Source organism: Dinoponera quadriceps, unplaced genomic scaffold, assembly GCF_001313825.1.
Source record: "Dinoponera quadriceps isolate SergipeBrazil2010 unplaced genomic scaffold, ASM131382v1 scaffold707, whole genome shotgun sequence".
NCBI lineage: Eukaryota > Metazoa > Arthropoda > Insecta > Hymenoptera > Formicidae > Dinoponera > Dinoponera quadriceps.
The window spans coordinates 2,482,281-2,499,862 of NW_014555450.1; the positions used below are offsets into that span (position 1 = coordinate 2,482,281).

The window sequence follows — 17,582 nt, forward strand, 5'->3', positions numbered from 1 at the left end:
GTCTTCGGGACATTCCGAGGTGGCGTAACCTCAGCGTGAATATTATGAGAAGCGTGAGACGCCGCCGCGGGCGTCCCGCGCGGCGGAATGCCTTTCCGCGCGATAGTTGCTCTCGTTGATATGCGAGCTGTCGTCACGTATCCCCCGATACGGACCCCGATACGGACTGTGAATTCGAGGGGAAATAAGAAAAACATCTTATACTTCCCCGGGTTTACGCCGTGATGCGCCTCGCGCCAACCCGATTCCCGGTCCACGCGCGTTTATCTCTGCGCTCCTTCTTACGTTCGGTGATTTTTAACATCTTCGCTACCGGCGTCACCACGTGTGTGATGCAGCGATCTCTCGCGGGAGACCAGAGAGTTGGTCGCGTGTATATAATTTCTTTTTATCCACATGAAGAAACTAGTACTGCAATTCGAAGCAAATTTATGAACAAGTCGTAAAATCGTTCGGTCACGAAGCAATCGTGGAAATTTGACTTACAGTTTGACGCAAACTACAATGCCAGTATTAGCATCTGTATCGCTCATCGTTACATGCGTTTCCAGATCCGATTTGATCTTGATTTCGTAATAACGAAATTCTTAAAAACTCTACTAAATTGTGTGAAGTAGGTATAAATCGAGTTTCATTGTATATTTTCAATATTTCCGGATAGAATTGAATAGATACATATGTGCTACAAGCTCGCCAGATAAATGTCGATGCAAGGAGTTAAAGAACACCCGAGTCTCTTCTTCGGGTTTGTGGTTATGCTGGAAAATTTAAGCTATGACTCTCGCGTCGCGTTTGTGAGCCGAGTCGAGGATTGCTGAACGTTTCCAAAGTCGTATATACGTACATATGCGTATCCCAAATAATAAATGCAAAAGTGCATCCGCGCGCGATCGACAGACGGGATCGGTACGAGTAAAACGTGAATTCCTGGGCGCTATTTTTGTTTCCCGCCCGTTCCCTGTGACCTTCTTTGAAAATATCGCGATCGACCGTACAATTCGAATGTTACGAATGGCGCATTTCGGAACTTGCTCCGCCCGGTCCTTTTTATTTGCCCGATCGCGCGGTGGCGTACGTCACAGAGTAACGTAAAAAGTTTCCGCTTCTCCGACATCACGTGACGAGAATAAGTCGGACTCGATTCTCGGGACGTCGTATAAACGTGGTGCGGCGTCCTTCTCACCGTGAAAAGACCAAAGTTGCATTATTAATCGCAGCATCGATAAGCGCGCGATTATTTCGTCTCCGAGGAGAGGCGCGCATTGTCGCTGACGACGGCGATACCGAATGTATTTTTCAGTCCATCCGTCTCTCGCGCCTATGCAACAGCCATAATTTCCCTCCCGGGGGATCTCGGGGACGCGCGGTAAGCCAACTATTATTCTCCTCAAACTGTCGCGAGACAAGAAATATGAACACTTCAAGGGGCCACGAAAATCCTCTTTCTACTCGTCGCTTCTGCCGCATTACTTCTTCATTCGAACTCTCTTAAAACATTCTTTCTTACAGCAAGTCCCGGCGGTGCGCGAGCCGGTTCCTCTGCGTGCATCCTCAACTCTTTACTCAGTAACGACGCTGCTCCGCGAAGCGAAACATCAAAGTTTCCGTTGCCTTGCCAGACGCGAGCTGCCAAATGGAAGATCCGCACGCACGGCGTGCCGCGGCATCGCCGTGTCGCGACAGCTTGAGGATGCACGTCGGTGCGCACCGGCGCGCTCTCGAAAGCTTCTGGGCTACGACGACCGCGGTACGGGAACGGGCGCGGGTACGAGCACACGTGTGTATAATCGACTGCGCAACGGTTTAGATATATTTTTCCTAATGAAGTTGGGAGCGCTCCCAGTTGTCGCAATTGCGAAACGCTGCTCACAGTGGCAAAAAGCAATCGATCGTTGAACAGGAATCGACGACACCCGATGTAAATACACAATAAAAAATTTCATGTTAGAGACGGCCCGCTGAAATTTTTTCGTTACTTTAATATATGTTAAATACAAAAACAATATTCAAATGTTACATCATCTAATAATGGGAATAAAGAAAGTACTTGTTAAAAACGTTTTATATGCAAACACCAAAAATTAGCTGCTCATAGATGTATATTAAATATTTCGATCCTCTCATATCGAAGTTTCTTCAGGTTTCAAGAATTCTTGCGAGAATTATCCTCATATTTAGCCTAACTTTCTGATATAATTTCTTTTGTAAGAAATACAAGTTCAAACGAGAGGGGAAACTTTATTTACAAATTTTAATTTAATTTGCGGGGGATCGTGTACACTTGATCTTCTTTTTACCTTCTTTTAAGAGGGATAATTATATACACGTCCCTGCGTCGAGGCTCGCAAAAGGGCTGCATCCCTACGTCGAGCTGGAACGCCCGAGTTTCTCCGTTGCGAATGCCAGCGAGAAGGAGGTTCGGACGACCAAGCCGGCTCACGAAGGAAGTTATCGAAGTAGTCGACGGAAGAGGAGAAGGAGAGATCATCCTCGCCCGCAGAACGACCTTGGCGAAGACGCGGTCCTTAGCGAGACCACGCGCACCGCTGTATGCTCCGCCTTACGTGCACAAGAGAATCTTACGATTATGGTCATTGCGACGGAGTTTGGACGGCATATCGCCAGCCCGCGTGTGGCGGGTTAAAACGAGTCCCGCAAGCCAGACAGCCCGTTAATGCGGTTAGCGTTATGCTTTGGATGATGAAGTTATCATCGCGCCGAAGGTGACGAAGTTAATATCTCACGTCTCGGATGTGAGAGATATCACGGCAGCGTACCGGCAATGCCGGTAACATCGGTCGTCTAACCTGAGTCGGGATATTGTCGGGAACACCCCCGGGTCTGCGAAAGTGGAACGTCTGCCTTTCCCGAGTGTCGATCTCCGAGTTCCGGCGGGGGGGAACGTTACTACTCTACGGACGGATTCGTGTGTCGAGGAACTTGTTGAACTGAAGATATCAGGGAAGTTCAGTATTGAAGTTACACACAGTAGTAGCTGCCGAAGTACACGGGCCGGCCCGATCTTACGTAGTACAGCTAATGTTACACCTGCGAGGCTAGAATTTCCTCGTCGAGTTCTCTCGTTGGCAAAGTTGACGGTATCTCTTGAGCCGAATCTCTTTTCAGGCGCTCCTTGTTGTCCCGCGTTGCGGCGCCCGCGCTAACTTTCCGTTGAACGCGCGATATAACTGTGAGAGAGAGAGAGAGAGAGAGAGAACTGTGACTGTGTTGACGACTCTTTACCTGAGATCAAACGTACGTCAATTTGCCGGCACGGTTACTTTGACTATGAGTCGCTTTGGTTTGTCATGGCGCCGCGACGAGCGAGTTGTCGACAACTCAGAAACGCTTGTCTTTCCTCGGATTGTTAGACAATGCCTTCTCGTTCACGTCTGCTTGTCTTCTCGGCGGCGGTGAAATTGATCAGCTGGAAGTGTCGACGGAAGAATATCTGGACGGAGCTTTCCTCAAGGGGCAGGTTTGATTAGCGGTCAGGGGACAGCGCTTCGGGTTACGATGCTTTGAGTGTTTCCGTCGCGGTTTCCTCCGATGTACCCGACTTTACGTCGACTCGTGTTGAAACTGTGACGTTCGCGATGAACCGAAGTAGCATTTTGGATCGAATTTGCCATGTCAATTTATTGTTAGGTGTCAACGACTTGAAATACATTGTGCGGTAAGGTTCAAAACGGTTTGCATATATTTTTTATGCATTTCGGTACGCAAACGAGGGCCTACATGAAGGAAGTCGTTTTCGAAAAATAAGTTCTCTCACTGGACCATTGGTTGATCTGCAAAATGCATAAGAGAAAAGTGTTCTAACCGTTTTGAACATACACGTGGTTTTAAACGTTCACGCTCTGTCTAGTTTTAATGGATATGAAAAAAACGGAAGGGACGGGGTGGTAAATTTATTATTTATTATAGCGAACAGGCACGTTGCATATCCGTGATTAATTTTTAATACGCGGTCTTGCAACGCATTCCATCCACACTGTTATGATACGTTGATATTTTACGAGGATGAGCAACAAGTATCTGTCTTAAATTTTTAATAACGAAATGTAATCTAACTAATAATATCTAACATTCTAAAATTTTTCACCGTACGAACTGTGACTCGTAGTTGTGACGAGTTAGAGCGCCCCCGATTTCGTTAGAAAACTGTGTCTGCACGGTTCTACAACCGACTGTATATACTCCGGCCAGACGTTTTCATGTCGATGGCTGTAAGTTGAATCAGGAAATGATGTTCGTATAATGCACGGGAAGCAACGATGGGGGGTAATAATCGGGGTGAAGCGACGAAGGCGGAGGAAATCTCTGTAAAGACGCGCCCTTTACCTTTTCTTTGCTTTTCCGTCCGGCCTTGATATTATTCGAACGGAATAATGCTCAAAAGAAGAACTCCGGCGGAATACGAGAGCAGGCCGTTGCGCGAAGTGTAGCGTTAACTCGCGCGAGATTTGCCCGGTCATCAGAAGAGAGCGCGCGCGCTCCGCCACACAACGCTGCCGGATGAGCGCGCGCGACCCTTTCATTCGACGTTTCGCATTCGAAATTAGCAGCCGGAGAAGAGAACTTTGATGTTCGAGCCGGCGCTGCGTCATGTTGCTGCGCGACGCTACGAGTCGAATGGCCTTCGAGTAATTACGTCGGTGAAACGTCGTTTTACGTGTCGCTGCAGACGTCGCCGGGCGCAGGAAAAAAGGATCCGCGACGCCCGCAGGGAACGTTCCTCTCGCCGGGGCTCGATATTAATTCCACCCTCTTCTTTCAAGTCGCTGCGACGACGTCGCGCAAATTCTCCGTGAGGGAGAGGACAGAAAAGTTCGATTTATTCTCGAGAGTAGCGGTTAATTACAAAACGCGAGCGTGAGCGCTCGCGAACGGGGACGTGCACAGGTGTTCGTTCCTGCACGTTTTCGACGAGGAAACCCCGCGTAGAGAGAATACGCAGCGTTCAAAGACCACGCGCGGTCTTTGAAGAACGACGCTGAAAGAAGCTGCGCGACACTAAGTTCGTTACTCGCGAAAAATCATCTCGCGTGTCCAACGAGCGGAACTCCTTGGCGCGACCACGTCCGTTTGGAAAACGGTCTCGAGGTCGAGCGACAGGGAAGACGCGTATAACTGATTTTCAGATTTTTACGCGAGCTGTGAGGCGTCGCGCGACCGCGTTTTCCACTCTCGCACGACTGTGTTTCTAATCTCGGCCATTAAAATGGAACATTCCGCTCCGTATGCGAAGCAATTGACGAGCGTGTGTGTATTTTGCGCGTAACCTTTGCTTCATATTGGCCTGTGCGATTTTAAGTTCGACAAGGGAGTTTCATGAAAAACTCGCAGCCGATAATCAAGTACAACTTTATTCGCTGTTTTTTTTTTTTTTCGTTGAACTTCTGCCATCAGAAAAAACGGTCGATACAGGACTGAATAAAATGGTGTCCAACTATAAAAGTATCGTCTTTGAACCCTTCGCAAAAATTTCTGCGAATTTATCGAACAGGCCAATGCTGATATCGTCCTTATTCGCCGAGCGAATAAACTAAATCGATATTAATTTCTCGTTATTATGAGTGAGACAGGATGTTGAACCGCGTTATGAGTGATATTGAACATAAACCTGTACTAACGAACTCCCTCCGTTAAGGTTGAACATTTCGTAGAGATGTTCGGTAGTCTGCGTGTCCTAAACAATTTAGTCGGTTTTCGTAACTTGGTGCGCGGTTGTCTCCTGGGTTATATTGTTATACGATGGTAATGCGTCAGTCGAATGAAGAAGGACAGGAGATAGGCGGCGCGAAGGAAGATTTAAGCGAAGAGCTTTGCTCGTCGAGGTGACGCGCTTTAAGACACATTCCACGCAAACGAGCCCTGATACCTTGTTCCGCGAGGAGAAAACTTTCGTGTTTGTGACAATGTCGAAACTCGGTTTACGACATTTCCTTAATATGGAAAAAGCGCCTTGACGTGACGGCGCGTTGAATTGATTTGCCTTTGGTTCTGAGCGACAGGTTAGCGGCGTCTGCGGTGTTTCCGTTTTACGTTGGGTTGCTCAATATAAATTGAAAACAAATTTCGCTGGGAATACTATTATATTTCTTGTTTTCATTATTTTTTATTAAAAAATATAAACTATTAATTTTATTTGCTTATTCATTCACTTATTTATTTGTTTATTTATATATATTATTTGTGCGAATCTATTTCATCAAATCGTCTTTTTTGAAAAGTATTAAGTAATAATGGTTCTGTTTTGGTTTTACCAAAGTCTTTCTCGGTTTGGAGACTTCAGAATATCCTCGATAACAAATGATTCGTACGAGAAGAGCTTGGTAACGCAAAAAGAAATTATCCGTCCCGTTTATTCTTACGCTTATTTTCATTTGCTAATTCAGAATATGTTATAATTGTTCCGGCAAGAAACTCATATAGTATTAAACTGAGTGCGCTCATTCGCCGGCGAATCTGCACCTACCCTAGATACGTAATAACGTAAAGTACAGATTATTTTAAATCTCCATTGACCCTAATTCATTTTATCAGAACATCTACGCGGAAAGTCAGATTTGTGACTCAAGTGCCGATGTATCGGGCATCGGATCGGAAACGTTGCCGACGTCGACAGAAATTATTCCGGAAACTCGTCGACTCTCTCACGAGGTAACCGAGAAATTTCGAGATCAACGAACCTGTTTACTGGCATTAATAGGTACCGTCGACTTCCTTCGCGCCACGCTAGGATGATCATCGAACTACACTGCATCTCGAGCAGTCAGATGGATCGATCCTCGCCTGTCGTAAGTAAAGCCGGGCGATCTGTTCCGTTCTCGTAAAAATCCGCCTTAGTAAACATCTCAATTAACGTACACATGCATACGCAATTTGTATATTCTCAATATGTGGAACGCATACATCTCAACACGATGAAATAATTTATCATAATCGTGGTGCGACGCTGCGCGTTGCGTCGAGAGATTAAAAATGTAGAGATAAAGAACGTAAAACATTTTAAGATTCTTCATATTTCCCGAGAAATCTTGAAACTTATACAATCGAATCTACCAGCGTGGTCGATTTATTTTACACGTAAGGAAAGAAACATATTTTTTTGTAATTCAGAACCTACGATATCAAGAAAAGAAATGATTAAGGGTTAGTACGATTCATCGAACTTTCAGCCAAACATATTGATTTCATTAATAGCAATTAAACAGTAATTGCTATATTCAGTTACATTAATAATCGACCATTGTCGTCTGCTTTCCATCTTCTGGGTGCTAGTCTGAATAAATTGTCCGTGAAATAACTCATTTTCTGAGCCAATGAAATCATTACTGATCCGATGAACTTCCGCGAGCCCTTAATACTCGGCTGAACACAAAGAAGAACAGATACCCACCTTCACCCAGATAAGTATCGAGTAAATTGAACAAATTATACGCGATTAACGCGATCAATATCTGGCCGATCCAGTTGTTATAAATGCCATCGTATCTACCAGAGAGATAGAAGAGATACCGTTGCGTCAGCGCGGCAATTCCTTCGGTTAACAAACAGCTTTTTTCGCAGCGCACGTCTGCATCGCTGCGAATACCTTTGTCCGTAATCTCTCTCTCCTCTCTGTTCCTCTCCGCGAGAGACTACAGGAGTCCTCACAACTAACGCCAACTATTCACCCGCTAAAAGGAGGTTTCGCCATTACCCTTTTAACAGCTCCCAGAAGCTTAACGCTCCGCGCTATTTTTCACAAGCGTAATCCCGATGAATGGAATCCACACAGCAGTTATCTCTAATCCTGCATTAGCGAATAAAACGTCGGTGGAAGAATCAGTCTCTTTGTCGCATCGACGCGTCATGGACGAGACAGTGTTCTCTTCTTCTCTTTCTCTCGGTTTATATGCGCTGTAACGTTCGCATATTGTAACATGTCGAGGCTAGTCAGCGGTAGTAAAAGTCGCGGCGCGGCTCCGCCGTTTCTCCTGAAACGAGTCCTCGACGTCTCAGTTCGCCCGGGCGAGCGGAAAGTGGTGGAATCGACCTGCCGCGAACGCGGACGAACCGAGAGAGAGAGAGAGACTCTCGCCGATAACCCCCCGTGTTACATGGTCGCGATACATATGGTCGCAGAGTGCCGGTGAATGAGGACGGGAGGAACGCACGGCGGCCAGGCGGGCTTGAACGGGCGAGCTGGAAAAATATGGTGCACGAGGGCACGGGTCTATGGCACGCGGCAGGATCCAGCGCGTCGAGGTGGCTGATGATCATAATACACGGATACCGGGCCACCACCCTCGTCCTATACGTCCTGCTTAACGTGCTGGTGCGCACCGGTGAGTATAACCACTTTCCGACTCCCTTCGGCTCCTGCGTTTGTTTTTCCGCGGCTTGTTTGCGCACGCCCCAACGTCGACAAAGCGGACGCCCGGTTCACGGCGCGGCGTATAGAGACTGCTCCGAGCGTTATTCATATTGACGGCTTCTTTTTACGCTCTAGGCCGTCGCTCACTCGCTCATGCATTTCCGCCGAAATATTTTTTACCCCTCTCTGTGTGAATACCACGCTCTTTTTTATCGTTGATATTTACCCGCGCGTTTTCCTTCGCAAATTCGGCGGCTACCGTGCGTGCTAAGCGTTAACTGTTATTCTGATAATGATGTAGCGCACGAAGATAATAATGTGCGCACAATAGGCTGCAATCGATAGTTTGATATCATTAATTCGTCGTACATTAATTATGCTCACGGCCGAACTTGGAATTACAAGTAGCGGGTACTTCGCGGAGCCTGTATATTTCACGGTTGCTGCTTGTCATGTGCAGCCGTACCGGTTAAAGGGGGTGGCACGAAGAGAGAGATCCTTCTTTCCTCCTTCGAAAAAAGATTTCGCCCGGCTATTTCGTTCGCATGATGCATGAGCTTGGATGACATGGCTTGTAATCCTGGTCTCTAACTTCATAAATCAGATATTTTCATCGATACAATTAGTTGCTGATACACTTGAATGTATATTAAAGTGCGCGCGCATCGTACCGCGCGATGAGTTTTACTAACATTATTGACGTTATTGACAATTTCCTCTATTAAAGGATTAATTTATGATTAACGGTATTGTTAACGATCATCAATGATTTACGTCAATCAGTCGAGATATTTACTAGCATTGTTTTCCTCGAAATATTGTGTATTTTTCCTAAATTTAACTGTTTTATTAAACTGCTAATGGAGGTTTATGTTTTTCAAGAAATATGATTAATATAATTCATAACAATATTATCTCGCGCATGTTACCGTTTTGTTGCGAAAATAGTGATTATTTATATGAAAACAGCTTAGTAAAATTTTGCCCGGAATTCAAGTACACCTGTCTTGTTTATCTCTTGAATGTTGCAGCAACGACGATAAATCTCCGTTGGCACTCCAGGCACACGCATGATATGACGATACATCATAGTTCACCACTCAAAGGATTAATGCATTTAAATTACGTCCCAATATGCACAGATATACCGCTGCATATCGATAGCTGCATTAAAAGTGGAATCTGGCCGAATGTGCATTCGTCATATTATGCTTTATGAATTCGGTATAACATCATTCATAAACCGTACGGTATACTTGCCGCTCTCAAGCTCAGTTGCAGTAAAATTTATATCGCGTGCCCGAGAATAACATCAATCTTGAAGATTATAAGTTGGCGATAAATATTTTATATTGGCGGGAAAACTCAATATATATTCAATATTCTATTATGAGTTTAATATTTATGAAACATTAGTGATAAGTAGGAACTGATACATTAGTGTTAAAAACATCAGCCATACTGAGACCGTTGCGGGAAACAAATTTTATTCGGATACTCGTAGCTCATTCGAAATGCAACGTCAGTGTTTTACATGCCAAACATACATAGACGTAAACAAAAATAGGAGAAAGATATCACGAGCATCTGCATCGTATAAAAGTTGCATGTAAAAATGTAAAATTCCGCGCGCGGTCCACCGGTAAAAACGCGAAATACTGCTATCGATTTTGGCTGCACTCTTTAGGACGGAAAAAATTACGTAATTGGCTGTAGATGCGACTGAAAAGACGCAAATTACTAGATATTTGTCTCTAAATCTTTGAAATATATCCATAAGCAGCTATCTCATAACAAATTAAAGGAAGGAAAAAAATTATTTTGAATTATTTACGGCTTGATTAAAACTGATATGTATTTTTTGACGTATAAACCATTTTGACGAGCGGCTTTAACAAACACTCGTCGTCTGGTCACTGCATGAAACATAGACGCGATTTCTATTAATTTTGCACGCGATATAAAGAACTAAAAATTCATATATCTCAAACGAACCCCCGAAGGTATTCCCCCGTTACAATTTTCGCGATGATAAATGAACGCGAGTCGCCCCTCTTTGCGTTCGCGACTAAAAATATCGCGCGGTTCGCAATAAGGTGTTTCTTGTATAAAAAGGGAAAAAAATAGGCTCTATAAATTCATATATCTCCACATACACAGAGAGTGAGAGAGAGAGAGAGAGAGAGAGAGAAAGACACATAGGACCAGTCGCGGGACGCGACAGCATCGGGAGCAAAAGTAGAAAAAGGATCGAGCGCAGCTGTCGAGCCTCCGGAGAATTTCGGCGGAATGTGCTCGAACAGTAACACTCTCCGCGCGTGACGTGCCGGCAACAGTAAAGCCTTTATAGCTGATCCAAGTCGGAACTCCGACGTCATTACTTTCCGGCAAGCGCAAGTCCATAACTCGTATATACGCGAGCAAGCGCTCGCGTGCGGCGATATCTACTCCGAGAGAAGCGTCTATTAGAAACGATCTATAAAAGAGATCCAGAGCTGCGCGCCGTCTACCACCTCAATCCTTAATGCGGCGCCCCAATATACAGGGTGATTCGCATAAAGCGAACGATTTAATTACACAGATCGACAAAAAACAGTATCGCCGACCAAATTGCTCTGTCACGTCAGGTTTCAAAGTTATTTTAAACTTTAAGATGAGAAATCAGTGATTTTATTGGCTATTTATCAGAATAATTATCAGCTAATCACATTCTTGCTATTAAAATATCAAAATTTGAATAAAAAAAAAAATTGGAAGATTTTTTTCTCGTATTGAAATTTAATAAAATTTCTTTTATCCCGAATAATTTGTTAATGTTTTATCAGTCATTTTTGAATTGTACTTTTTTCATACATTTTAAGTGAAATTTTACGGAGATTTTATTACGAAAGAAAAACGGATCCACAATCGATGATTATTCCCCCTCATTAATTTTTCCAAACATGAAAATTTCTTTTTTTACGTTCTGCGGATTTCTTTTATGTTCGCAAATTTCGCTAATAATTGGACCGATCATTTTAAACGAATCACCCAGTATACATGCCGAGTCCGACAAAGCAACGATTGCATCCATTCGACCTACGCGCGCTCTCGGTAGCGATGGCCGCGATCCAATTATCGGCCTGTAAGTTTCAATCAGTTCGAGCAGAAAGTATTCGCGTCCGACAGTTCCGATCAACGTCTCGCTCGCGAGGAGAAGTTTTGAAAACGAAATTCCCGAGTCGATTCCGGCGATCGTGTATAACTCCCGTCTCCACGACCCGTGTCTGTCTTGACCGAGTCGAACGCACTTTGGAAGAGGAATGCGTAATGACCGCGCGAAAAAGAGAAGCGAGGAGATGCGTCTTCCCTTTCTAGATCAGCTCGTCCAGGAAGGGAGGGGGGGATGAGGTTGCCGAATCACGCGCGTTTCAAGTAAGGAAAAAAGAGAACGTGCAATGTACAGTTTCGTGCGATGATTGATGCTTCTTTAAAAACGGTAACGAGTTTCTCCCTTTTTGCTGGGCGCGTGCCGGATATATACGGCGTGCGTTGCGTTTACGTGGCACCATTATTATTTGCCGGGTATTGCGACTTGATAACGTCAGTGGGAAACCGTATTTTTCACGAGGAACATAATGGCGGGAACTACAAATCGTTGCGATATATGGTGCCCGAGATGTTTGAGATGTCGTGCGCGTGTGTGCGGATGTGTGTGCGTGCGTGTGAGCGGATAAAGTTCTACAAAGCTGACGTCTCCGTTTAGCGGAAATGGTGTTCAAACCTCCATTTCCCGAAACAACGCCCGTAAAAGGGCTTTTGTCGGGACTGAGTTCTGCTCGTATTTTTGCGACACACACATTCAGATTCGCGCGTCGCGCTGATTACATCTCTGAATATCATAAGCGTGCGGGACATAAGGGACGGACTCTTGTCCCGCGGACATTTGCAATTTATATCGTTTGTATACTCGTAAAATGTTCCTCCATCATTCACGGCATCGAGGAAGCACTCCCGGACACTAATACATTAATTAGCAGCCTCTTGCGGCTCATTTAAGCGGACCTTATTACATCGCTTCTAATTGCATATTACATTTTCATGTCTCGCGGAAATAAGATAACGGCATTATTACATAGAGAGACACTTATTTTATAGAGACGCTCGACGCGACTCGCGGCGAAACTCGAAGGATATCAAAGGAAATAAAACGACCGAGCAGACCGAAAAGTTATCTCCTCGGGACCGCGATATATAAGTGCCGTAAGTAGTCGAGTAAGAAGTTCCTCTAATAACCAACTTCGAGGTAAAATTCCGGCTATATTAGTCATTAAGCGTTTCATTTCAAGGGCTTTTCATCGATTACAGTGGAGATGCAGCTATTTCAGCCGGATTAAATATTCATTTACAAATTGATATCGATCTCCGCGTTATCGGAGCGTTATCGCGCGAACTCCCGAAGTAATTATTTGCAAAGATCACGGTCCACTGGCGTCATGCCATTTTAATCGGACGTTCGAAGGCAAATAACGTATACGGTCCAATAAGCATTAAGCATCACTCCCTTTGCGCGCCTCTGCTTCTTCAGCCTCCTCTCTACGCTTTATCGCTCACTTATGGCCGTGTTGTGAGAGCGAATTACATCGGATAGGGTTAAATTTAGTGGAAGTCGCGGCCATTTGGGACTCATTTAAATCGGCGATGAGTTATTTCAACGTACATATTTGAACTTTATCTCCCCCTCTTCCACCGAGATCATATCTCTTTCGTATAATCGCCTGCGTTTGTCTCTACATCGTTCCGTTGTTTACCGGTATAATTACCGTTATCGCGGCGCACTATGGATTGGATTCCAAGTGGAAATAAATTATATCAGTGAACAGACATATCTATGCCTGTCTTGTGCATTCATAGATGTTTGCGTAGACTAATTATTAATTATTACTAATAATAAGATAATAATTAGACTAATTAGACAAGTAATTAGACCAATTGACAATATCGTTAATGTCGTTTATATTTACCGTAAAATGTGCCTTTTATTTTGAGCGTGAATGTTACTTTTCATTGATTCCTTTATAGAATATTGCTACAAGCAAGCTTTTTGAAATATAGTTCATAAAGTTTTGCGAGCTAACACATTTTTCATTTCTCGACGCCGCTTTGTTTGCTTCATTTTGTAAGGTTATGCTTTTTTAAAAGAATATATATCTAGTGAGTTCCATGGACTACCGCCTTGAAAGAATGCAACTAAGTTCACTAAATATCAAAAGAAACGTTGAAAGAGTAAACTTTCCAGAAATGCATGCTTCTTGTGAAAATATTTTACTTAAATATAATATATTAACAAAATGAAATGATCTATGATTTAATTTCCACTTATATATCGTCCGGTCCACTGTGCAGCGGTTCGACTGGTCCGATCCGACGCGCGTTCCCAATCGTGTAAAAATGGCCGCGTAATTCGCCCGAGATCACCCTTTTTTCCCTTCCGCCGTTCTTAATATCTCCGGACGGTAAGTTCTGGATCTCTATAAATTCATGTATTCATCCTGAAGAATACGCTTGAGACTTACTTGCATAATCACGCATTTCCATATTGCCACTTGTACTATCGTCGTTGTCACACACCGAGCAAACTTCGTTTCTTATCTTTGCTCTTTCCACTCGATATTACGTGACCGCAGGCAAATTAGAAGAAACGAAGAGGGGCGGTACACGTTGCTTGCTGCTTAATTAATAGATTTCCGATTGGCAAGCAAAGACGATCTGCTGATAGCGCGTGCAGCGGTTTCCCTACAGCGGAACGCCTCGCGGAAATATCAGCCGCAGTATCGTTATGAGCCGAGCGTTGCGAGATGGCGTGATAATTCTTTTTAACGAACACAGTATTTTCTGAGAGAAAGCATCGCGTTTCGAGATATCGATAACAGTACGTTATTTAGGGTGGTCCAAGAATCGATTAATAATTTGACAAATTTATAACGGAGAAAATCTTTTTATACGGAGAAAAAATATACCAAAGCTGACATACATGCGAAGGCCGCTGCCCCACCGTGCAACTTTTATCACCGAAACGTTTTACCGATTCGCCGCAGTTTCCAAGATATTCACGTTAATAGTCATCATCGGTCCGTCCTGCACAAAGGGCGCGTTTGCTCGCGCGAAATCGCGCGCCGTTAGAGATAATATTCGGGCGCAGATTGGTCACGATCCGCAATCGGTGACTCGCGTCCAGATAATTTTCAATTGTCGATGGCGAGAGAGAGAGAGGGTGCGGGCTCGATAAGAGAGATCGCGTGTGAATCCCGGCACGATAGCCCGGGTGTGTGTACGCATTGTGCGCTCGCACATGGGTCGTGTCTCCGTGAACAAAGTTCAGAAAGCTGCGCTTCAGTTCGAGAACGGCTCCACGGGCCAAGTGGCAACGCAACGTGGCGAGTGCGCCGCAATGTCATTGTGATCCCGAGACAAAAAGTACTCGATATGTGCGCACGGCCGGTCGCTGGAGTAGTCTAGACGTGAGCGTCGACGTCTAGAGTTATACACTAACCGCTGTACTTTGCGGTCGAGGGGGCGGGCTGGGGAGAGCTACAAAAAGTCCAGACCGCGGCGTGCCGGTCGTAAGAAAAAGGGGTGGCGATTCATACGACTCGCCGGCTAGACCGGCGTCGCTCTCTTTCTCTCTCCCTCTCTCTCTCTCTCTCCCTGTTTCTTCATCAATCCCACTCTCTCGCCCCGGTGCTTCGTAACCCTCGACGAAAGCACGCGCTGTACGTCGTCAAATAGAGTTTAGCGAATATTAATTCGCTACGTAGTTTCCGGAGTATTATATTATGTTTGGCACAAATATTGTATCAATCTACCGTGAAGATGCGCTCCCCGATGCAGCCGATGCAAAAAGCGAGCGAGACGGAGAGCGGGAGGGAGGAGCGGACAGGAGCTTAATGGATCGATCATGCCCGTCAGGAATGTATAATAGGCCGGGAAGCGCGGAAAGTTGCGAATTACTTTCTCTCCCGCGGGATAAAAAGTCGGGGCGTGAAAGATTAATCTACGCGCGGGCGCGCGCGACGCACTCTCCTTCATCGAGCGATGTGTATTCTTGAAAACGGCCGCGCGCGAGTAGCTCGCTCGCTCGCCGCCTAGCGCGCGTATTTGCGATTCAAATGAGCGAGGGACGTGTCGATAGAAGTCCTTAAGTGTATAAACGACGTCTTGGCCGGCGATGTGCCGGCGATAAAGCGAGGGTCGGCCGCAAATTACAGACGGAGACGTTTCGCGGAGAACTGCGTCGAACGGCCCCCGCTGATAATCGAGGACGTCAATAAAGTAGCGGCTTCGCCGACAATTAATTACGGGTCTTATCGGGGCGGGCGCGCACGTACTGCCGTTAAATTGGGACGGAATTAAATAGCGCGCGTCCGCCATGCAAACGCCGGGCGGGCCGCGTGTTTTCGCGACGTGGGAAAAGCGCAAGCCGTGAACGAAACGATTCCCCGCGGGAGACTTTCGCCGGCGTCAGCTTTTCTTCCATTGGACTGATTGCGAGAGACGCTGGTGGTCCCGAGTGATAGACTGTTACCGGAGGCCTCCTTCCTCCGTCCCTTCCCGTTCTACGTATCGTACATTTCGATACCGCTGATGACGTTCCTCCTAACGAATCGTTATTGCTGTTCGGATGCTCTTTTCGACGTTTCTTCTCCTCAGAAGAAGATTCAGGGTAAGAATACGATGGAGAAAAGAAGTGCTGCCATTCAAGTAATATTTAGAAGATCCGTGGTTACTCCGATACTCCAATACGTGGCAGATATTGAATGGGTGTGGAAATACAATTGACTATAAATGCATTATAATATTTTCTTCATAAGTAGGCATTTACTTGTACGTCGCAAAACAATTGCGAAAAATACTAAATTCTCTCTTTCTTTCTGAAAATTATAGCAGGATATATATGTACATATATCTATACTTACATACAGCCAATAAATCGTTTATCTATAATAGATTACACGCGGATATAACGCGTCGCCGGTTCGGTCGAGTAATACCGAAAGTTCGCGCTAACGAATCTCGACGCTGCATACGTTCGCTGTGAACGCTTGTTAATTCACCCGCGAAATAAACAACTGGCGTGTGGCAGTTATGATCTTGTTTATAAATTACAGGTATGCCAGGTGTGCGTGGAATTAATTCATAAATTTGCTCGCCGGCTAAATCCCGCGTAACATCTCCGCTGTAAAAAGCGCTTGTGAAAGATTAATCCTGTCGCTCTTGAAGCCGGATATCTTATTAATGCGAATTAGAGGGAAAGAGAGAGAGAGAGAGAGAGATGAATATGTAAATAGATAAAGAGAAAGATAAGAAGAAAGAGAGAAAGAAGAGGGATAGAGGAAAGGAGGGAGTGAGCGAGTAAGTCCGCGTAAAATCCTGACAGCAAGAGAGTGCACTTAAATTGCCCGGTCCGTTTAAGAATTAACACTCGGGGATCATTAAAGTCGGAATAAAGTCGGAGTTCATTCCCTGTCCGCGCAATTATTCTCGCGGGTGTCTCTCTCGCCCCCCTCCCTCTTCGCCCTGCAGCGAAAGCGTTAATACGTTGTAAAGCGCAGAAGTGTGTAGACGCTTAATACACCTCCGCCCCTCGGTGCGCGGGACGCGATGCAAATAAGACGAGAGTCGCGTTTGCCCGTTCGTTCGCTCGCATGTACACGCGCGTAAAAGTTTCCCCTCTGGCTGCAAATCGCGTTCGCCGTTTAATACGCGCAGCACGATGTGCTCCGCACCGCGGGCGTGCGAGAGCGCACGTTCGCGGATTACACGGCCGGATACTTCGTAACAAACTGCGCCGAATCCGGTGCCGCGGTGCGACGATATTCACCGCGGCGTAATAAAGCACGGGTTGCGGCTTCAATATACCGTGAAATTCGGCGCGTCGCAACTTTCGCGCGCGCGTCGGCAGGGGCGGCATTCTCCGCCCCGCAGCGCTCGCACACCCCGGCGTACGCCAGGTGTGTTACTTCCGTTTATCTTGCACATTGATTTGTTTCCGCAGCGGCTTAAGCGCGCGCGCGCCCCGGGGCGCTTCCCGCTCGGGAAATTTCGCCGCGCTAAAAAGCTTACCGCCGTAAGCTCGCCCGAAGAGTTTCGCGCGCGGGGATGGAGTTGCTCGAAGCTGTTTAAGACGGTACGCCGACGGTGTGGCGATCGGTGGCTCGGGATCTCCGGGGGGGGGGGG

General features: G+C 45.7%; 1 protein-coding gene across 2 annotated transcripts in view; it reads left to right on the forward strand.

The window, feature by feature from the left end:
* LOC106744295 (hemicentin-2-like) overlaps window positions 1-17,582 on the forward strand; it is a 104,933-nt gene that overhangs the window by 28,324 nt on the left and 59,027 nt on the right. For both annotated transcript variants that reach the window (XM_014618947.1, XM_014618948.1), the window contains exon 2: window positions 8,134-8,336. In XM_014618947.1, coding sequence (XP_014474433.1) covers window positions 8,204-8,336 — 133 coding nt within the window. In that variant the 5' untranslated portion in view covers window positions 8,134-8,203. The remainder of the gene's footprint in view (window positions 1-8,133; window positions 8,337-17,582) is intronic.